Source organism: Apostichopus japonicus, chromosome 14 (genome assembly GCF_037975245.1).
Source record: "Apostichopus japonicus isolate 1M-3 chromosome 14, ASM3797524v1, whole genome shotgun sequence".
Taxonomy (NCBI): domain Eukaryota; kingdom Metazoa; phylum Echinodermata; class Holothuroidea; order Aspidochirotida; family Stichopodidae; genus Apostichopus; species Apostichopus japonicus.
In genome coordinates, this window is record NC_092574.1 from 26028291 (window position 1) to 26052486 (window position 24196).

The window sequence follows — 24196 nt, forward strand, 5'->3', positions numbered from 1 at the left end:
CAGTCTCTAATTTGCATATAGCTGTAGATGTATGAACAGTTATATACCGCAGTAATTTATTCGTAACGCCTCCACAGTTTGACCAATCACATATACCCTCTTTGCAGTGAGTCACTTACGTTGGAGCTAAATTTAGAGATGATTGACATGAGAAAGCAAAATATGGCATATGATTGGTTGATAAAGCATACCATTCATGAAGCATCACTAGCAACACAAACATGAAGAATACTACGTTGATCTTCAAAGCTTTGATAAATATTTCTTTACATTATGTACTAATTGCCTTTATTTTACACTTTTTGAATTTTAATATAGCCAAGTGATATATATCAGCATAATTATTGTAAACCATACAAACATAGTTGTAGAATTGCTTATTTGTTATGTTGATTGAATAAAAAATTCTCTTAAGTCCCCTTATTGGAATTTCCCCGCACCTGCTCTATTACATACTGTCAGCTGATTAATGAGACTGAGAGCATCTTACTACAAATAATCGTTCCTATAGCTAATATAGATCCACTAAACAGGAAATAAACTTGATATATTTTGTATTTAAGGTGTATATCTTGAGATCTGAGCATTAAATATTTGCCTAATAATTATTAAAGTAGGTTCCGGAAAGTCTCGAAGCTTTCACCTCTCATCCTGTAACAATAGTATTCATTACGTAGAACGGACTTAGTGAGCAGCTGATCGTTACAGCTGATTCCCGCCACACATGTTCTCGTAATTTGTGTTTTGACCACGCCGTGTTCTAGCTCATCATCACAAAACACTACAGTTATTCCACTTTCAAGCTTTCTATCGTCGGACTCCTTGAGTGTAATTTATCCCAATGGCTGTCTTTATACCTGGCATGGATCATGATATGATTCCGGTGACTCTGAACGCTTCAAATGAAGTTGTTATAACCCAAGAAAGGTAAGGAAGGTTTTACACGTCTCTTGTTGGACTCACGTTAACGTTACTAGGTCTAACTCCAGTAGGATAGTTCTTTGTTTGTGCTCGCAGCTTGCTCAACTCTTCTTCTCTCTAAGAGATATTCCCATGCTCCTATACAATACGGTAGATTTGCAATAAATTAAATGAAATAGGATGCGGAAATTTCATAAAAATTCTTTGCTGTAAAGGAGAAAACGACATAATACTCGAATCACTTGGCCTAGGTATACCACGTGTCATGATAGTTAGCGAGCAACCCTCGATCAGCTGATTCGAATGTTGTGTTTCTCCTGGTGAGCAAATCATTGCAAATAGCCTATCTCATCAGCATTACTTACTCTTAGTAGGCGTAAAATTTCATTTTCATTCATTTACAGCATGTTTTTAGTATGAAACGCTAAATAAATGTGGGATATGAACGATAATCTTGAAGCGTTTCTGTGTGCTTCGTCGTTTACAAGGCTGTCTATTTTGTGCATGCTGAATACGTTTCAGGCGTGGTTTGTTTACGATTGTGCACACATGGTTGTCTGGTCGTCCGATTTACCTTATTTAAGGGATGTTCGTCTGGATGAACGTATTTCTTGTAATTTGAATATGGTGGGAATGGAAATGTGTGATACATCAACGAAGTTTGTGTCATCTTCTTTCGTGCAATATTTTTAAAATAATTTTTGATCCATTTAAATCTTTACAATTCGTTGTTAGCCAGTGAAGAAAAATGCGTAGGCGGGCAATATGTAAATGAGCTAGACAGTGAAGCGGAATAGACGTCTCGATGTTATGAGTAAACGCGGGAACGTTTCGTACCGCGCCAAATATCAGCTGTTGCAAGACAAGTTTATCAAGTAACACAAAATTCAAAACATCCGGGATGGTGGTTTCTTGTCCATGGAGATTTTGCAGAGCCATTACATTCTTGTTGGCTTGCTAGTTCATAATATGAAATGTATTTTAGACCACAGTAGTCCACTCTATGCATGATTATGAGTCCAGGCTTTACATTTTTCTGGATGTTATGGATAATTAACTTTACACAATAGAGCTGTAAAATGTGTTTCAAATCCCAATTTCACATTTTTCTAGAAACTTTTAAATAATGTAAAAAATACAGTATTGGGAAGCTGAACAAAAAGTGCTTTTTAATTGCCATAGTCTATTAGACTAGTAGAATTGGGATTAGTATTTCGGGAGGGGGGGGGGGTGTATGGGGGAAAGAAAATTTCTAGCCATTACCAGTCTTCTAAGCTTTTTGATTTCATCCTTTAGAAAGACAAATGATAAGATCTAGAATGATTAGAAACATTTATCTTTGAAACAATCAGTTGTCAGACCTTTTTGTGTTTAATACCTTAGGTTGAGTAGACAAGATCTGTCCAATGTATTCGTCTGTAGCTGTGGACTCCTCCGCCCCCCCCCCCCCTCCCTGCCCCTGCAGTTATGCCCTTTGGAAACTATGGCTTACACCACAAAAAGGTGTCTGCATTTATTCCCACATCTAAGTGTCAAAGTATTTTTTGCTTTCTTTGTACTTTGTCAACCAGTGGATTATTTGGAGTCTAAAAACTTGTATTAATTTGACAGCAGTTTGTTTATCCATCCTTCAAGCCAGGAATAGCCATTGTGTCAGATTATATCCTCAATTTTGCATGAGCAATTGAAAACATTCTGATGATTTCATCCACTCATAGGGACAGTCCCATATGATGCAATCCCAATAGTACAGTATGAAGTGCACAGAAGCATACATAGCTCTTTACTTATTTGGACTTTATCAATGTTTTTCAGGAAGTAATCCTAGAAATGGCTGCCTTTAGTTTGTAAATTGCAAGTTCATAGATCAAAAAAAAAAAAAAATAAGAAGATGAAGAGAGACAGCTGACATTTACAAAACAATTGTTCAATATCTCAGCATTTCCTAAGATATGACTGTATTTTTCAATTGTATCACTTCAGCTGTAGTGTAAGAAACAGTAACAGAAGAAAGAGCATCCATTAATCAAGTCAAAAGGGGTATGAAATTTGTAAGTGTTAAATGATGTCCCTAAGGCACATGCAATATTCATTATTACCTGCTGCAACTGGTCTTCAAATGCAAATTGCTACATTGTGTTGACAAATTTTGGAAGACTGTTTACAATTTACTTTAGCCAACGTTGTAAAATTTATTGCTATTGTGGGCATTTCTATATATATACTTGAAACTGTTACATCCATATGACTTAACCAAGGCAGTACCTGCAATCGAACAGTCTGGAAACAACTGCATGATTAGAACCTCACCTTTTGGCAGCTTGCCAGGAAGTTGGCACCATGCCAACTTCACTGGGCCTATAAATATTCATATCAATACAGACAGAGTGTTCCATTATAACAGACAGGGTTTATATGTGAGTTGATGTAAATAACATTCACAGATCAAAACAGCCCCAGTGTACAAGCTGTGTGTAAAACGTAACATACTACAGTACATAGACGGCCTGTGTACAGTGCAGTACTGAATGGCATTGCAAAGGAAGGGTTAGTGTATAGTTTAAAAGGAAAAAGAAAAACAAATTTTATCAAGGTCTCAAAATATGGAAACTGAGTTGTTATGGTGTGAATCACAGAACAAATCATATGGTATATTACATTACTATAACATTGCCAAACCAATTCCTAGTATGTTGTTGTTGTAAACTATGCTGGGTGCTGAATGTAAATAGCATACAATGAGATTTCATCTGTTGTAGTTGGGTTGGGTTGGGTTATATGTACAGTGTAAGATACATGTAGCTAGTTTGCATACAGGTTGTATATCCAGGAAAGAAAATTGTTTGATTTGAAACAAATTACTGAATAGACTTACTAAATTATATGGAGAGAAAAAGATCTCAATTAGAAAAATGTTACACTTCTGAACATTTTTGACCAAAGTAATGATACATTTATTAAGGCTGTTTAGTTTAATTTTCCACATGATTATTTCCCTCCACCCTTCCCCAAATGAAGTGTGTTTTCCTGGGGACCAGCCTTTACCATTTCCGTGTGATTTGAGTGTTTTGCACGTTCTTGCAAGTGTTTCCATGATATTGGAGACCTTCTCTGGGAGCATTCTTTGGTTCTGTACTGGAGGAGGAAACCCTGGCTATTGAAACTGAATTCAAGAGGTGTTGAAGCTTCTTATTTTTAGTTTGCCGCTGTAAGTGTTACTAGTCTAAAATAGTTTCCAATTTAGAAAGCATTCGTTGTTTGATCGAGCTTAAATGTCAATACGTCTGCACTGATGATTAGCCACTCGGTTTTAAACGCACCTGGATCTCGGAGGTCTAACAAGTATGGAATACATACATCTGGTATTTAATGGTACTGGCTGGATAAGGAAGCTTGGCAAATGAACTAAGCACTGTACGTGTACAGTACTGTATTTGTAATTTTAATTCAAACACAAAACTCCTGGGAATAATGGCCCTTTTTTTTATAAGTTTGTAGGGATTTTTTATTGATATATTATTTGTTTATTTATTTTTAAACTGAAACAATGTTTAGAGAGATAGAGCAGAGGAGTAAAATGATTTCCCTTGTCCCTTTTATTATTTACACTGTCAAAAGGTTTCACTGCTATTTTTTTCTACTATTTATCTAGGACAGGTCAACAAGTATCACCCAGGCAGCTGATTTGAAATTTACCTTACTAGCAATTAAAGTTTAAAGTGGACATTACTTGTGTTGGTCAGTGCAAGCAAATTTATGTGAAGATCTTGAACAACTGACTTGCTGGCAATGTTTATACTTTCCCCAGTCACCTCAGTGCAATTTAGATATTTACAGTAATTACATTGACAACACATAATTTTTGACATTGTGGATTAATTTGGCCCAGGCAGGTGTGGATGAAAACAAATGTCGAAGGGACAGGAGAACCTCAATCAGCAGCCTACAGTAACTGGTGGGACTGGGAAAATTAGATTTTCTCAAAACTGAAAGCAAGCAAATTAATGTGGCTTTGTGTGCTGAATGAGCAGTAAAGCTTAGATGATATATTCCAACTGTGGAAAGGCATTAGAACGGCTGCTGGTGTATTTGAGTTATTATGAAGCTGCCTGAAGAAATCGGTTCAAATGTTTAGAATGTCCTTTGAGGATTCCCTGTTTTGTAGGTACAGTAGGTAATCAGCACACTTCATACTTCTGACCCTTCTTTCCTTGTGTCAGGGATATAAAGATGATGGGTCTGCAATATTTGTACCAGGTGTCCCTAAGCCTCAAGACAGGATAAAATTGTCTCCAGGTCCAAGCGGTTCAATGCTTAATATGTTATAACAACTGCTGAGTCAGGTCTTCACAAATTCACAATGAAGACACAAACACAAAGAAACGGATATACTATTTTGTTACCCTTTCTCACGATATACTGTTATTCTAAATGCTACAACGCTGAACCATATAAGCAATATAACTGTACCTCGCAGGCTCTGGTAACAAGTAACAACTAACAAGGGATATATCTACAGACTGAAAGTTAAATAATCATTACTAATCTGCTATCTGTACTCAGCTGGGCCAGAAAATGTCTGTTTACTCTTTCACTTATTTACACTTATTACACAGATTGCTCCAACTAACAACTGAAAACAAAAAACAATAAGCCCACCACTGTGTCATTCATGACACCAAGGTTACACACTTGAACAGTATTTTAAGTCATTCAGTCTCAGACGATATTATGTTGCCTGTACTCGAGTGCATGCTCTTTCCAATAGGTTGAAATCTTGCAGGGTTAACTTGTATCATACATAGTACATTTACCTTAAAACATGGTGTTGTATTCTTGTTCTTGGTTATAGTAGCTGTATACTACACCTGGAATTAACATGATTATAATGTGATGCAATGAGGAACATAGCTTGATGGTACCCAAATTTCATTTGGAAAGTGGTTTTCTGATTTGAACTTAGTAGTTCTACGGGCCCTGTATACTACAGCGAGGTGACCATACGTCCCATATTTTTGGGGACGGTCCCCTTATTTTCATGTACTATCACTAATCATTCCCATGTCAGAATAATATTAATTTCAAGGGGAAAACTTTCCAGGTTTTATAGAATGTATTGCAGAAATCTCAGATACATGGACATATGACTATTATTCTTGACACATAGCACCACATTACATTAGCTAGGCATTAAAAGTGCATGTTAAAATTTGAGCGTGGGTGACCAGAACTTGACTTGAATAGCATATTGTGGGGTAATACTGATCATCTTTAATACCACGGGTAATTTACCTGAATTAGCTTATTTTGTTGGGTTGGGGAAGAGAGGTTTAGGGATTTCACAGGGTGAGGAAGGGGGAAGGTACAGTAGGGTGGAAATAAATTAATATCCAAAAGAAATATGGCTCTCTGGCTTCTAAGAACAGCTACAAGTCCAGTAAAGTGTGTCTGATGAGCCCAGCTGTTGCAGAAATTAACCTTGCCTTGGCAATTTCCAGCTAATGGAAACCACATTACACCCACTCTCCATGAAGTCCTTTTCACACAGTCAATCCATGGATTATTGGCCAAGTTTCTTTAGCATTGTGCCAATAATACCTCTTTTCAAAGGTTGGTATTTCTGGTCAATAAGACCTACAAAAGTGCAGTGCATGAATAAATTTGTGGCATGCACTGTTGTTGTCAATGGACTAGTAGTGTACACACTGCAAGCAAGGGGATACACCCTGCTTAAGTACAGTACAGTACTACTACAGTACTTGAGATGTTTAATTTAGCTCTGTATACAGTACAGTAGCAGAAGGTAAAAAGGGGACTTGTGACAACTCACCTGACGTGACACCATCATGAACACCCCATCATGGCCATCCATGATCCCATGGTGACAGTGTCAATGTGAGGGCGGGACGGGGGTTTAGATGTGGTGGATGAGGTTGTGTGAATTTCTTGCTCAGGCTGTTTGTTGGGTGACCTTTTTTAAAAGAAGTATCAAAAGATGGTGACATTTGAGTAACTGTCAGTACTGTGAAAACCTGCAGATGGCTCTCCTGACTTTGTCAAGGTTGTATCAGAGTGTAGTCCGGATTACCACCAATGATTGGGAGAAACCGAGGAGGGGGTACGCAAGGGGTCCCTTCCATGATGAATTTTCAACTTGGTAGTGAGGGTAATTTGTGTTTTATGGTAGTCAAAATTGTACCTGATTTGTATATTTACAATATTTTTGTGTATAATTGTCAATGTCACGGACCTACAGTATGCACCTTATGCCTTTTGTGCAATTATAATAACAATAATAATAATAATTAACATTTATATAGTGCCTAATACAAACAATTTTAAGCCCTTAACAAAGGAAAATAGAAACAAAGCAAGCAAATACAAAGGAAAAAAAAGAATTGATTTAAGCTGTCAGTTGAAAAATTTCAGTTATGAGATCAGTATATCGGGGTCATCTATAGTCGAAGTCGAGGGTCTGGCTTTTAAGAATTGTGATCATTCAGTTGGTCAGTGGTCACCACTTTTTGTCGTAGTGTATTTCCGGGAAGTAGAAACAACATTTACACACTTGTGTACTAAAATTATCTTGCCAAGTTAAGGCCTTACAAAGCCCTTATTTTCCTATCCAAAAAGGAAAAAAAAAAGATTAACTTGCATCGTTATATTTTGTGAAGGTCATTTTAAACCCCAATATGAGAAAACAGATCTATTTATAGAAACGCTCAATTTTTTATCATGTGAGGCTAAATCATAATGTGTCGGCAACCATTTGAATCGATACCATCACGCAGATAGCACAGCTAACATCGTGCCAAGCACATGTTTGTATTAATCATGTGATTACTACCTTGAACTTCTGACTCAATTGATGCAGTAAAATCCCTCAACCGGGAATGACCTACAGTTAACACAGTTGCTTCATTGGTAGATCAATCCAGTAATTCGTTGGCTCATTGTCAAATGCTACATTAACACACAATGTATGTGCAAGCTCAAACTCATGGCCCCACACAGTAAAACAAACCTGTGCAAAGTCAAACCCATGGCCCCACACAGTAAACCAAACCCTGTGCAAAGTCAAATCCATGGCCCCACACAGTAAACCAAACCCTGTGCAAAGTCAAATCCATGGCCCCACACAGTAAACCAAACCAGGTACAAAGTCAAATCCATGGCCCCACACAGTGAACAAACCTGTGCAAAGTCAAACCCATGGCTCCACACAGTAAAACAAACATGTGCAAAGTCAAATCCATGGTCCCATACAATAAAACAAACCTATGCAAAGTCAAATCCATGGTCCCACACAGTAAAGCAAACCTGCTACCAATATGAAATATTATGAATCATCACTACATAGGGATTGTAGAATCCACCAAAAAATTATAACATTTGTATTTTGTGGCTGTGGCCATGACATTGTCCTTTTGTGCTCCTATTGTACATAAATATGCCGTATTAGCCCCAGATATGCTAGATATTCGAATATGGTCACCTTAAATGGTCAAAATTCTTAAACTGATTATATTCAACCTTCGAGGAAATTTTCCTCACTGGGTCATTCAGTCATCTTGTGTGTTCCTTAAAAATGTCTGAGAACAATTTGGAGAGTAAAGACTGCCGGGAAAGTACTCTTGAAAACTTCTAGCAATTATACTATATTGTGCTATAATTTGGGGCCTATAGAGGCTACCTTTAAAGTGAAGGAAAATATCTAATTTCAGCTAACCAAGAGGTTGAAGATTTGCAAAGTACCATTAAAAGGTGATTTCTGACAACTAAATACAGGCAGTAAGCTGAAGTCAGTTTATCAATTTCCACCAGTTGACCTGAACAATAGGTCAACCATTATCTGATCATCTGTAGATGTAGTGACAGAAATTGTCACAATATTTTCAAACTGGTAGAAATGGGATGTTTATTCTGGTGGCAGATTTCATGTTATAGCGTTAATGACAAACTTGACATAACTGCTATGATCTCCAGGGAGTAAACTGGTTCCTAGAGCTATTGGGTCACTGATAATGATCTTGTTGACTGTTTTGTGTTTATAATCCTTCCCTAAACAAAAGATGACTTAGAAGAATCAGGATTTCCCAAGTAGTAGTTCCATCATATAACATTCTGCAAGATATTTATAAAGAATATATTAGAATAATTCCACTTTTTGACAGCTTGTTCTTCATATACTGTCAGGGCAAGTAACCACTGAGGGGTTCTTTACTCTGGCTGTATGTTTCTCGAACAATGAATGGTTCAAAAGTGGTTCATTTTGTTACTTTGAAAGATCTATACTGTTGGGAGGTTTGCGTTGAAGAGAGACTGGAGAGCTACTTGTAAGCTAACAGCTGTATCTCTACTTAGTACTAGCATTCTAGCAAGGATCTTTGTAGGAATACTTTATTTGACTTTTGAGATCTGAGTTGATTAGAAGGCATTTACCGCAACGTGAAGTAAAATGGAAATGATTCCGATTTTCTCAAAGGTGGCCAGATGAAGGAAGATCTTGATTAACTTTTCGTAAACTTAAACAGCTAGATTGTTTTTGTAGCCTTCTAAGTTGCGGCGTTGTACGCTGGGAATTCTGGAATTAAAATAAGAGCAGTTAAATAATACATGTTTAAATTCATCATATTTGGACAGGTCACTGCAAAATTTGGAATTTTTATATTGAACAGTTGGTGGATTGTTCAGGTGTCTTCATGTACACTTTCATGATAAACCAAAGGATGGAGATCGAAAGCAAGAATTGAATTCAGTCTGTACAAGAAGTTCACATGTAATTCATAATCTTGATCTGATTTGTACACAGTGCGCGCCTTGGTTCAGTTTACATTGTTCTTCTCGGAAATGTGTGAACTTTCATGTCTCAACTAAGCTTTCACTTGCCGTTCTGTACTTAGTTTCGTTAGTTCAACAGAAGGTGGGACTTTCCCTCCGAAGGTTACGTGTGCTGATAGCTAGGTGTGCAAAGCTATTGGTCCAAAAAAGCAACATGTTTAACTTTTATTAAAAGTGAAACAGCACTGTCGCTACTGTATATATGAAATTGGGGAGAGGCAGGGGGGGTGGGGAGGGGGAAGAATGTTTATTTGCCATAGGGTTTCCTTCAGATGCTGGATCTAACAATAACTTGGTCATAACAATGTCTTCAATCAAGTTTATTTCATATTTTGCAGGTCCTCTTCACCACCAAATGTAAAAGAGCAAGAAAAACGTGTTCGCAGAGAAATCGCCAACAGCAATGAACGCAGGCGTATGCAGAGCATCAATGCTGGTTTCCAGTCTCTTCGCAACTTATTGCCGATACCAGATGGAGAGAAATTAAGCAAGGTGAGTGGATTAATACGAGGCATCTCAGCCTATATGCTTGGTTACGACACATAGAGCACATAGGTCATTCAGAGAAGTGACCATTGTTCTTCTCGGAACGACCCTAAGTGTTTAAAGATGTGAGCAAGTCATGATGGTGCTGCTATGTGTCTCTATATTGCCAAAGATCAGTTTTTACCTAAGTGGTGAAGGTTAGACACTAAATTCTAGCTATAAAAATGTGGTTCAATCTGCGCAAAAAACGCTCGTCAATCTGCGAAACATTGCAACTATTTTAGATGCTTTTCGTAATTTTGATTCTAGATATGATTAAACCATTTTTTTTGGAGATATCATTGGAATACTTAATTTGTAAATTATGTATTCATTGCTCTGTGTTTTTTTCCGTTGCTATGCAGGCAGCAATCTTGCAGCAGACGACCAACCTGATCTACCGACTGGAGCAGGAGAAGACACAGCTACTAAATCAAATCGCTGGCTTGAAAAGAATGATTCGAAAGGGTGGGGAGATGGATCCAGACTCCCCGGGGGTCAAGAAGCGGAAACGTAACGACAGTATGATGGATGAGGGCATCGGAAGTCCAGAGGGCATGGAAGAGTCTAGCGTAAGTTCGTACTAGTGAAATATATTTATATCTTCATATTATCCTAACTAGTGCAAGTAAAGGATCTACAGGAATATTTCCTGCCTTTAAAAGCTCCCCCTTGCTGATCCAAATCCAGTTCAACTTACAGCCTACTGGGTCAGAGAAAACATATTTGAATTGGAGCACATGGTATCCTGGGTGGTTTCAAATTATTCTTTTGCAGGTTATCTAATGACATAATTTATGTGTGTGGACAAGTAGCTTTATTCAGTAAATACAGTAGTCATATATGCAAGGGCTTCAATATAACTTGATTTAGTGTAATAACACTTACAAAATGCCCGCCTAGATAGAGCTGATTAAATATGACGTTTGGCAGAGTATTTGTGGATGTATTCAATTTATGATATCTGATCAGAAAGGTTGGATAATTATCTCAGGACATAATCAACGAAGGTCAAACAACCAAATTGACTGTTTCTCCCTTGAGCAAGGTATTTTTTTGGTTGTCCTGAACAATAATTTAGCCGTCTCTGAGGATTGGATTAGTAAGTCAAGAAGGGGGGGTGGGGAGACCTTGCTATGGAAAAATGTATGCATTAATTATTATGGGAAAAATTGATCATCAAGAAACATAATTGTGTATTTTTGAGTAGTGTGCTATTGTCAAGAATCTGGCAGGGCTTGGTCAGAATAAAACAAATTTAGAAACAAACCCCAAAATGCATATTTAAATGATGGTAGCCAACTGTAGGTTGCTGTCAGAATGGGCTAAGTGGAACTTTGAAGCATACATTTTCATTGAGCATTAGTCTGGATCAAATTTGGGGCATATTCAGGATGAGTGAAATGTGTTTGTCATTCCATCTAAGAGTCATAAAAGGAAAATAAACATTGTTTGATGTCACAGATGAGACCACCTACAGTATGCATTGAATTCTGTGAAATGTTGTTATTGGATTATTACCCAACCCATTGTACGTAGTTGTTGGGTTTTATTTTCAGTACCTTTGGTGGGAATTAGAAAATTTCTAAACTTTTCTTGTTTTTTGCTGTTTTTTGTGTAGATGGAAGAAATGCAGAAGAGCATACTGGAATTGCGGTCTCAGCTGGACAGAGAACGTCAGTATCGCAAAGTGCTGGAGGATAAAAACAGGGTCTTAGAGGCAAAGTTTTACCCGGAGAAGCTCAAACAGCTGACGAGACAGGTGAGGAGGAGGAGTCATTGGCAAATTGCCTTCGTAACGATAGAAACAGTTGTTTATCAGTAGCTATGGCAACTGTTGTATAAAGTAACCATCAGGCCTTCACAAATATGCTTGCCAATGCCGTTGGCGAGAAGTATTTTGTTTTTGTGAATAGAAAATGCACCACGCTCAACATTTTGTCGAAATGACCGGTGGGTTGGTCAAATCCTTAAAAGTATTAAGACTTTTGAACATTGCAAACATTTCACAGTATGATGAAAGCAATACCTAGGCAAACTTGAAACAAGTTTAACTTGTGAACTGATTTTTGTCAATGAGCAATCTGAATGGGAATCAACCGCGTAAAACAGTTGGTTATCTGTATATGGAATATAATTCGGGAAATTTTTCCTTCCATTTGTAAACATCTTTCAAATCTTGCATTACCATTTATCACCGGGAATGGGTTACACCACCTTTGAAGCACACAATGTGTTTTGAAAAGCATTCAAAAACAGGTTGTGTTCGCTCATATGTAAACTAATAAGTAAACAGTTTGTTGAACATCATAAATCAAGACGGTTTGGTTATGCTCGGGCAACCCTGAAACAGTTGCATATAGTACTAGCAGCCTAGTAGACTCCTAAGTGGATATCCCTGTCTGGATTAAAGGAAGTAAGTTTACATGAGCGAGGAATAAACATTTCATCGTTGTGACGGATGTAGTGTTGTTTCATACTAATATGACATTCAAAGGTTTCACTGTAAAAGTATATATGCTGTCACCCATGTAAGAAGTACATTATTCAGTGAAAATAATGTAAAATATATTCATGACAGAGAGGGCCAGTAATTAGTACTTTAGAAGCCTTAGCCCTACATTCAGTTTGACATAACTACAAAGAAGAAGGATTACCCTTGATGTACAGTTATCTCTTATATTTTTGATCGTGTGTGACAATGCAAACTAGCTTGTGTAGCTTTTACACAGGGAGGGCCTTGCGCTCTAAGCCACCATACCATGACCAGGTCCTAAACACTCCCTCCCCCCCCCCACCACCTCAATCACAGAAATGGAAGGTTGTAGAGACTCTCATTAATGTGGGAATACAAAATGGTAGCATTTGACGGTGTAAGCTGTCAAACTATTTCTTATAACACAATGTCAAAGTCAGCCGATTTTATTTTAGCATACAATGAAATGTCAAAAGTTCTTCTACTGGATCATGGAGCGTTCTAGTTCGAAGGTCATGAAAGTGTTCTTATATCATGGATAAACTGAGTGAAATTCTTAGCCTAGAATCAGGTCTCCTTAACAATCGCAAATTTATGCTAATTTTAGAGCTAGCTTCTCTCTGTGACGGGGAAAGTAAATGGCCACCCAGAGACTGGCAATTAGGTTGAATCTCTCCGGTTGAATGGCACAGTGCCAAATGATAACTTTTGTAGAGATTGCCCCTTTGAGTGTGTTCGTTTGTATGTGAGATTCTTGTTTAAAGCTGCATGTACACGCTACAGTTGGTGTTTAATTTTCCACTAGTTGGCAGGGCTGTACTGTGGCGTTAAAGTCAAGACAGTGTACCCCAAGGCACTATCTGTGACTTTTTTTCCACCAGACTAGGACCAAAAACATAGAATAAGGATTAATCATCAACTTGTTTGTGATGAAGCTTCCAAACATGTTACTCACAGCTCTCCTTATCCTTTGCCTCCCTCCACGCACATGTTAATACAAGCCAGCCTTCAAATGAATGACAGTTTAGAGTATTGTCTATCTGCTTCAGTGTACAAGCTATTATCAACAACTAATGCCGTTCTCGACAACTATCTTTATCACTAGTGTCAGTCTTCCAACTCTCTTCAAACATTTTGTGAGCTTTACCCATGTTTTTGTTTCTTATCTTGAGTTGACCATTATCTTTGTTATCTTTGCACAGATACAAGTCAAAGAGGAAGTCGTAGTAGAAGATTCCACCAAATCTACCAGAGAATACAGACTGGAAGAAATTCAAGAAAGAGAACGGCTCCAATTGGAGGAGCAAACCCTGGCCGCTGCGGCAGCCGCCCTGGAGAGTTGTTCGGCCGGTGTGAACAACACCGCCACCATCGTCAGCTGTACACAACCTACCACCACGGCAGCTATCAGACAAAACCTAGAGACCATCTACAAAGCCATAAGACACGTAGAGGGAGCCACACCGGTCCAGACGCCCAATCCTACTCCAACTCCAGAGGACGAGAGACGGGAGATGGAGGAGGGAGAACCCGAGGGCAGTATAAGAGTGATCCGTCAAGTAGAGGATATAGAAGCTAGCGTGCACGATGCCGGTAATGACCGACAGAGGATAAAAGTCCAACTGGTTCACCCGCTTCACATGTTGACCACTCGACCGACGAGTATAACTGTGTCATGATGACCTGCGGTCACACGTATCTTAGGTAGACCTTCCTTTGTATATTTTACTTATTCATGAAATCCTTTCCGTACAGTCGGTGTCCTAACAGCTTTTCCTAAAGTCTGGAAGCAACTTGCGATACGGGTATTATTCAAAAGGGCTGTTTTCTCCCCCCTTCCCCTTCATTCAGCACCCTATAATTTTTGCATGGCTGGTAGAGCTCAAGGAGTCTCATCAGATCGACTCTCCCGTTTTCCTGTATCTTCATTTTGCCATGAAAAAATGATCACTTTTTGTGGACCATCCAACTTTGAAACCATGTTATGTGGTCCTTATACCCTTTCTTTCCCTTCTTCTTGAATGTTTAGTTTCAAAGAAACAAACATGTAAGTGGCAGATGGCCCCTAAACAAATGAACATCATATCAGAGGTGTACAAAGAACTGTGATAGGAAATGGTGGCATTGTGCAATATTAACAGTAAGACAGGGATTTAACCAGACCGTATATGGTGACACGGTTCATTCTAATTACAGAGCTGGAAATTGGCGGTGATTGTCAGCTCATTACCACTGTCAGTCAGTGATGAGGGAGTTAAAGATAGAGCTAATAAAATTCAAAAAGAGTTTGATGGAATGATATAGGCAAGGGGGTAGCAGGGTGGCATCAAGGAGCAATTGATTGCCTTTCATGATACATTTTCAGTTTTTCAGTATAAAGTAGGCATATTGTGTCCAATCTGCTGTTAGTTTAGCATTTCATTGCTGATGCATCATCATGCGTTGTTCCAGTAAGGAAGGACGGAATCAGTTTAAGTTTAGCCCCACAGTCACTATGTTCCTTAGTGGCTTAATTCCCAAGTTTTTTATTGTAAGGACCGTTTTTAGTCTTCTTTCTTTGTTACACATCACTGCCAGACTGAAAGTATAATACCAAACCCTGAAGATATGTCATACACACATTTATGTGATATTTAACTTTTGAAAGAGACAAAAAATACCGTGTGTGTTGACATTGTTGTTATTGCATAGCAGCCTGAGTAAGGGCTATCTTTTACTCAAGTTTGGTGACATCAGCCAATCTTTTGTTGTCTCACTTTGTAGGTTCCTTGAAATGATTACCAATGGCAATGTGAGAACAAGGATATCCCATAAGACAAAATTAGAATAACATATCACCTCTTTAGGTTTCCTTTAGGTTGTCTTAAAGGCATGATCATAATTAGGTCATTTCAGTCACCAGGTGTAGTACTGCACATTCATGTCAATGATTTTCTGGTGCACAGCTTCCCCCCCCCCCCCCCTCCATATGTAGTAGTGGGGCTATGTCATTGACAAGTATAATTTTTGTTAGATGACTTAATGATTGGAAGTTGTCAATTCTTAGTCATCCGGTTAACTCAGTATTGAATCGAAGCCATGGATTGCGAGGTGTAACGGCTAACAGCTGTGGGAAGGTTTCTGAAGTTCCTACTCATATCCTGTATGTGTACAAATAAGAGGATGCTTTTGATTTCCTACCAGAGGTCAAAAGGTTAACATTTGTTTGAGGTGCATACCCTCAGTTAGTCAGCATCTTCGTGAGTGGTCTTGCTGGTCAATCTCTGTGAGAGTGTCCACATAAACTGACAATATGTAGTATATGGGAGGAGAATGTTTTCACTTTCTTTGCTTGGTGACACACTCATGATTTTTGACAAGACCTCTCATAAAGCATAAGGTGTTTTTTGACATAACATGGAAAATAAGGTGTCCATCACTGTTAACTGCGAGCAGCGATTCTGATCAGCATTTATTCTCCCTTGTGTGATCTAGAAGAGTAGTGAAGTAGTGCATTGTTTCATTCTAGAAATCGGGGGTCAATTTCCTGAGGCTCAAATGTTCTATTCTGCAACCTGTTTACACTTAAGTATACAGTCATAGTACTGTAGTGTGATATTGCTTAACCTACAACAAGGTACAGTCATGTCAAGGTGTGGAAGAATCCTTCCTTTCCATATCTCTGTCAGGGTAATGATGATAGTCATGGATTTTGGTCAATTCTAGTATCTTTTGTAATATAAAGTGAACTGTAAACAAGGTACGTCATATTTATAAAGCATTACTGCCAAATAATGTCTTTTCTATATATGATCTCGTGGGTGTATCCAACTGTAAGAACATTCCATTCCTCTCTATAGGGGTTGTAAAATAATACTAAAAATTGTGTTCCTGTTTTATATGGAAACTACAAAAAGAAAAAAAAATGTGAAAAAAAAAAAATCATAAAAAAAGGGCAGAGTATTGTGGCAAAGCCAGTGCTGGGTGATTCACAGTAATGGTTTGTAGACATCAGCATTAAATGCCAACAAAATTAATACTAATTTTTTTTTTTTTTTTTTACATTTTCATTAAGAGATAAATAGATTTAAGAAATAGGAGAAATATGTCTGTTTTAGTGTAACGTAAGAAGTTAATGCACCTTGGTTAAATGATGAAGGTTTCAAGCCATGCAAGGGGGAATACCACAAGCAGCTTATCGTAGATAATACGATCGACCGTCTGCTAATCTAACAGTACCATATGATTTTTGTTTGTACCATTTAATAAGTAATTTTGATGTTCAGAGAAACATGCTTAGGAAATGACCGTTTTTTTGCCAGTAGCAAGTCTGTTAGTTTTCAATCCCTGAATGAGTTGGACATTGCGATTTATATTAATTGTGTGATACATACATGAATAATGAAGAACGGCTGTTAACGTTCAAACCAGAACACATTGAGTGGTGTCCAGTTGAGATAGTTTTCATAGCCCCATGCTAGACTGGTTCCTTTAGACCTAGCCTATCATCCTTAACTCTTCGTTTATTTGAGTGGGTTATTATGGTTTTCCTTTCAAAAACATCAGTTTGATCACAATGATCTTGCCCATTGACATCTTGTCAGCGAAATAGAGAATTTTAGTTAGAGTTTGTTTTATATAGTTCCCAAAGTTATAAGGAACAATTGCATGTGTGCCAACAGTATATCAGTTATTACTAAAAGATAGTAACCTATATTTGAAATTAATCCACCTGAAAATTATAAGGCCAGATAAACTTAAAATGCAGTGTTTTTGTAGCATTGAATCCAGAGATATTGCCCAGCCAAGATCCAAGTACTATGCAGCTCAATGGCTTAAACTGTTCAAGTTACATTTCAAATTAAATTTGATATGTATTTTGATCAAACATTCAGTTGGGGCTTGCATGTAATTAATACTAATATCCGACTCAAGGTTGGGGTGCAAGATGTGAGTAGAATTCTTAACTAGTTCCTCCTTCAGGCACTGTCAGATAGGAAGCTGTAGCAACAGCAACATCTCCTGCAGCAAAGCTGAATCAGTATCAAACAATAGGTATTGTCTTAGCATGGCTGCAGCCTCTCCTGCAGGAAAGCTGAATCAGTATCAAACAATGGGTATTGTCTTAGCAAGGCTGCAGCCTCTCCTGCAGCAAAGCTGAATCAGTATCAAACAATAGGTATTGTCTTAGCATGGCTGCAGCCTCTCCTGCAGGAAAGCTGAATCAGTATCAAACAATGGGTATTGTCTTAGCAAGGCTGCAGCCTCTCCTGCAGCAATGCTGAATGATTATCAAACAATAAGTATTGCCTTAGCATGGCTGCAGCCTCTCCTGCAGGAAAGCTGAATCAGTATCAAACAATGGGTATTGTCTAAGCAAGACTGCAGCCTCTCCTGCAGCCTCTCCTGCAGCAAAGCTGAATCAGTATCAAACAAAAGGTATTGTCTTAGCAAGGCTGCAGGATGCTGCAGCCTTTCAGGAACCTACTCTTTGACACTTTTGTGATCTTGGCATGGAAAAGCTTGGACAGGGTTTTATGTGCTTCAAAGTTTATCACATTTGAATGATAATTTTTTGTCAAATATCACCAAGATTGGAATTCTGATTCAATGCTACATGACTAAATATTGAAGATACTTTAAAGTTTTACTAAAAATTTGACACAAAAAAAAGGATAATAATTGGATGTGTATAGTTTGTATAGGATATTAGCTATGTTGTATTCATCATAAGATATGAACAACTAGAAAAACAGTAATTATTTCCAAAGATTTACAGTTGTATATGTATGGCCAGGAAGTCTCTATCAACATAGTTTTATTTTTGCAGAATCGAAAGCAATTATATCAATTTGTACAGAAATGACGCATTGTCGTGCTTGGTTGTTAATACCATTATGTACATTGTGTTCAGAACTGTTCAAAAATGAATTCATTTCAGTTTTTTTGTTTTCATTATTCAACTTTTGGGTTACATTTAACCAGATAATATGTTTTTTGTTTTTGTTTTAGTTAATTAGGGCATACTGTTGCTTTCATTGTTAATTTATCTTTTGTTGTCCTATTTGGTCTGTTGGTATGACTATTAGCTTCTGTAATGAATTGTTTTCAAACACCTCTTGCCACTTCATAGAAATGTATCATTCCACCTAATTGCTGCTTATTCTGGCCTCCATGTCCGGCATTTCTGAGAGAATAATAAGAAGCAGGAACTAAATAATGGATGTTTGATATAACACTTTGTCCTAAGACTAGGCCTCTTATGTATGCTAGTATGTGAATTAACATATATGCATATGTATTTACCACTGCAAACAATGACGACGGTTCATAACACTTTATGTGATCTTTGTATCGAAATTGACTTAATTTGTTCATTTGTATGATCACCAAGAGATATGTGACCTAGAGATGCCACAAGCCTTGAAGAATGGTTCCTAACTAGCAATTCTAAGTCATAGGCTGGAGAAGTCGATGTGTTCTCCATTTTGATGACTTATCACTAGCATCCTAGTGCTACTGTAATGAAGTAATATGTTGATGTGTGAAAATGAGAAAACGTAATTCGATAAGAAAATGCAAAGGGGCAAAATTTGAGGGAAAAAAATGCTTGTTGTGACATTTCCAGGTGTTTGGAGGCAATAAGTATCTCTTTCATTGTGATTAATAGGATTATGGGTTGCATTGACTTTAGGATAGGATAGTAATTAGTATGTAGATTTATGTGGTAGTAAGCGTAATGTTCCTCTTAAGTCGATTACCTGAAGTCTTCAGTGAAATGTCATTTTCAGTTGTTTCTTTTCATTTCTGTTCCATCTTTGCTTCTTGTTGAGGTTTCTTGGAGTGCTTAGCCCATCTGTTATCTTAAAGCAGCTTTTTTGTGTTTTGGTCTGTAAGTTTGTTGTTCTGTATTATTTGAAATGAAACTATTCAAGCTAAATGTCCTATCGGATTTAAGTTACAGCATGTAACTTAATTGTGTTCATCCCTTCCAACTCATTTCAAGACATGATCTTATATGCTGATATATCTTCAAATTACCAAGATACTTAATTTATTGAAACAATGGTCGTTCAATGGACATATCCTCCGTGCCCAGCAGTTTCTATGATGTAAGTGAATCAAACCATACCTGTCAAATTATGATAAAACAAAGACACCTATATATTTAAATTAACCAACACTGCTTATCAATACAAGCTGGTATATACACACTCCATATTGTAGTACAAAATATTAACACATGTATACATACAGACAATGGCTGTGTTTACAGGCATCAACAACAAGTTACATCATCATCATCGTCAACAAACCGTTTAATTAGTTACACAACTTTTTGATATTAAAAGAACAACATAAACAAAAGCTCAAGGAATTTAATTTCAAAATACCTTGTCTTTGATGGGCTGACCTTAGTAAGATAGAAAGCACACTATACCTGCTCGTAAGTTGGAACTCTTGTCCTGTATTTCTCTTGACCTCTTCGTCCTTGTCCTAATTGGAAGTCTCAATTTGCTAATAAATGACTCGGGGGGAGAATCTATCTCTGTGATGAAATATTTTGACCGATGAAAGCTTTCATATACTTGGGAATTAACTGACTTATATCCGAATAATGTCTACAGACATAGATATATATTTCTTTTCTTTTTTAGTCTTTTTTTTTTATACATTGGTTCATTGTTTCTCTACACCGATATGTAAAATATTGTATATAAACTGTAAACTCCTCTAAGTTATGTTGTATATTGAATGTACAGTCAGCATGATTTTCTTTTCCAATTGTTTTTTTTTTTATATTTGAGAAGTTTCATGTATGGATATACAGCTTGGTGGTTTTGTTCTCATGACCCAATTAGTAGGGTCTATCATTATTATTTATTCGTTCTAGTGTTATAATTTCAACTGGGTCAGAACCCAACAAAAGATATTCACCTTGGTCTAGACTTTTTAACAGTCTGCAGATTAATCGATTGAGGTCCTGAAGGAGTTAGACACTCCTACCTAACAAGAGCAAGAGAGGGGGGTTGTGAGGGGAAGGCCTAACGAGAGCAAGAGAGGGGGGGGGTTGTGAGGGGGAGGAGTTAGGGCAGGCTGCAGCCCCCAGGAAGCATGGGTTAGGGTGCCAGCAAAAATGTGGGATGATGAATATTGTATGTTTTCATAATAATATACCAAATTATTACTGAAGGCTTCAAAATTGGAGTGGGGGGGGGGGCTGGTGACATAACTGTCTCTTGGTCTAGCTCTCGACACCACCGAAGTTAGGTAGAGGTGTGATGAGGAGTGGAATGATGAGAGGGATTGGGGGGTGGGGGGGTGAGGTGGCATAGAGCAATCAGGAGCTGGAAACAATTTAAGCTCTGATGAATATTCAGGATCAATGACATTCTTTAATCTCGTTTGAACCAATTTCTAAATTTTCTTTGGGTTAATGGTGCTTTAAATGACTTGGAATCAACACTGCTTTCCTTCCATGTATAGGCAAAATAGATCATACAAAATATCAAATGGGGAAGAAAGATTTGGGTGGAAATGTGGACATTTTATAACACAGATAAAATCTGTTAGTCTCAAATGGAAGGTTTAGATTATGTGCCACTGATTAAATGTTAGTACTTTACCTGTTGGGTTTTCTGTTCTGTTGAAAGTATACATAGTATCTATTGGTGTTTGTCCTCAAGTGTGTTCATTGTTGTCTCTGTGAAGATTCTAGAAAGAGTCAGAATTAAAATAGAATTCAGAAACAGAATACCATGCCTCTTTGTTATTTCTGACAGTTTTGTACTCTTGTTTATAATGTAGCAGATGCCTCGACTAGATGGTGGAAGCCTCTACCTGCACCAGTGGTACATAGATATGATGATGGAAGGGTGAATTATCTTCTGTATTGATTAAAGCGGTTGGGGAATGAAGGAAGGGTAGGGGACATTGGTAAAGTTTGGGGGTAACCAGGATTCCTCAATGATTCACAAAGGTAATGAACTGAAACTGGGTCAATAGTGAAGTCGATATACAGAAACCCTAAAATTGACAAGTCCAATTATATTTAACATCGTTATCTTATTTGGTTACTTTCAAATTAGTTGTCTCAGTGCATCTGTCTCCCTCCCTCACACCCCCCCCCCCACCCACCCCCATCTCTCACATAAATGCACAATTTTCAAAACAATGATTTACACGGTGAAAATGGTGCTACAACGGTCCCGTTGATAATCGTCGAAGTTATGGTGTACGAAAATTGGAAGTAGAGGTCGCTATGACACAACGTCTTTAATAGACGAACGTGTGTAACCCATTTTTTTTTTTCATTTATTGAAACCAGTATAAATATAGCATATTTATAAAAAGGAGTACACATGTCAAACTAAAAATAAATAAATATGAAAACCATGATAGATAAGATGTTCAAATCATTGCACATCAAGAAAGCGTTAAAACTATGTACATTACTAGAACTAGGTGAAACAATTAGTAAAATTAATTAAAAGGTTCCAAATTACCAAATTGAATGTAATAGTCTCCATGGGGACTATATGGAGAATAAGGAAGTTCCCATACGGAATCGAAGATCAGTAGATCCAGCAGGGGTGGGTGGTGGATAATAGGCTATCAAAGCAGACAATTTTAGCAAAATTGTGAATTTAATTAATTGATTTAAATGAATTTAGTGATCATGTAGATGATCCAATAGCCGATTGTTATCGTCCAAGAGAGAGAGAGAGAGAGAGAGTGATTTGCAGGAGTAACAGTAAATCATATGGAATGGAAAATGATGTGTGCGGGCAGAAACATATTCCTGCCTCTATACTTTCAAAAGTGGGGGATCCCTCTGTCGGGGCCTGTGCCCTTTAAGAACGTCTCATACCACTCAATATTTTGCAAAAAGCATGTTACAGGAAAATCCGGTGCTGTCATCAAATTCCATAATACGTTCGGCCTTTCATCTTTACCTGTTGACTGGCTTAGGATGTTTAAATGGCTACGGTATACTTGTCGCTTTTTCATGCGAAAGGTGTGTGGGGGGTGGGAGGGGAGGATTTGGGGTGATGGGGATGCAGCTCAACCGTCAATTTGAAGAAATTCTCCCATTCCGAAGGGCGAAGGCGGAGACTACGTAGAACTGTCGATGAGAGTATCGCGATTTGTATGGTGGCCGCCGGTTGTGTTACCAATTACAGAATGATCTTTTCTTCTTGTCATTCAATAAGCCAGAACTGATCATCTCCCTGTTGGTCCATCGCTTGGAGAGATATGTAAGTACAGGTAGACACAAATAAAAACAGGTAGAATAAAAACAAAGAAATGTCAGATGGACAGACACAAAATTTTAGCTAAAATTTTGCCTAGGCAAACTAGAGATCGAAAATGACAACACGGAGAATATCAAAAGTCTTGCAAATAAAGCAAAAACAGGGAGAATTTGAATATAAAAGGACAAGATCACAAGAGTATAGTTTCGTTAAAATGAAATGATACAGGTAAGCCTAAATGAAGAACTGAAAACTGACTGAAATTATAAGCAATGGAAAAGGAGCAAAGATACTGATAGCTTCAGTTGAACGGTATTTGAACCATTGACCTCTCTCCGTGTAACGCAAAGATCACTGGTTCGAATCCCGATTTAGCAATGAACATGTTTGCTTCTGTCCATTGTTAAAAAGATAATTAGAAGAAACCACTCAATGCAAAATCCTGAACGATAAAACGTGTTGAAGCTGGCATGGCAGCCACTGACCCAGCGGGTCAGGTCAAGTAGGAAGCCCGTGAAAATATATATAGAAACAGAATACTATATTCTCATTTTCATAAAATGAAAACTGACTCGACTGAAGATGTGGGCTAGCTGGGATGAGATCCAAGCGACCCAACCAGGCTGACTACCCAAATGACCTCAAGCTGCTGATTGGCAGAAGACAACAAGGAGCCAATCACGGAACCCGCCTGCAACGCTACACATAATTAAAACAAGGAATGTTGCCATTTTGTACCCAAGCGGAAAGTGATATATCTTGTCAAAATGTCATCTTAATGTAACTTGACAAGTCACAACCCAACATTTTTTTCACCATACTCGGGATCTCGACTGACATTCTACGGAAGCGTAGGAGACGTTTTGATGATGCACAACAACTCGTCAACACGACAAGAAGTTGACAATCGACGTTTGACGACATCATACCAAATTGTCATGACGTCAAAAATCTGAAAATTGACGTTTTGTCGAAAGACGTACGTAATTGTACAGTGTGATTAACAACTCTGTAATTGCACTGTTTTTAAGCAAAGTAGAAGATAGCACCTTGAATACTCAAAATTATTTTCAAGAATTATATGCCTCCTTATAATTTTTACGCAGTAAAAGTTTACTTCTATCAAGTTCTTTCCGGACTTCCGTAGGTCAATGTCTTCGGATTTCAATCTCTTGCGTAATAGCTATCGCAAAATGTA

At 37.8% G+C, this 24196-nt stretch overlaps 1 protein-coding gene across 2 annotated transcripts; it reads left to right on the forward strand.

The window, feature by feature from the left end:
• Positions 1 to 521: 521 nt before the first annotated feature.
• Positions 522 to 21497, forward strand: LOC139979456 (uncharacterized). 2 transcript variants are annotated; one of them, XR_011797164.1, is made up of 6 exons: positions 522 to 927; positions 10101 to 10254; positions 10653 to 10859; positions 11909 to 12049; positions 13966 to 20785; positions 20827 to 21497. XR_011797164.1 is itself a non-coding variant. In XM_071990254.1 (5 exons), the coding sequence occupies exons 1-5, from the start codon at positions 842 to 844 to the stop codon at positions 14440 to 14442; spliced, it is 1065 nt and encodes a 354-aa protein (XP_071846355.1). In that variant the 5' UTR covers positions 522 to 841; the 3' UTR covers positions 14443 to 21497. The 2 variants fall into 2 exon arrangements, 1 of the variants encoding a protein (XP_071846355.1); XM_071990254.1 differs by having other exon boundaries at positions 13966 to 21497.
• The last annotated feature ends 2699 nt before the right edge of the window (positions 21498 to 24196 follow it).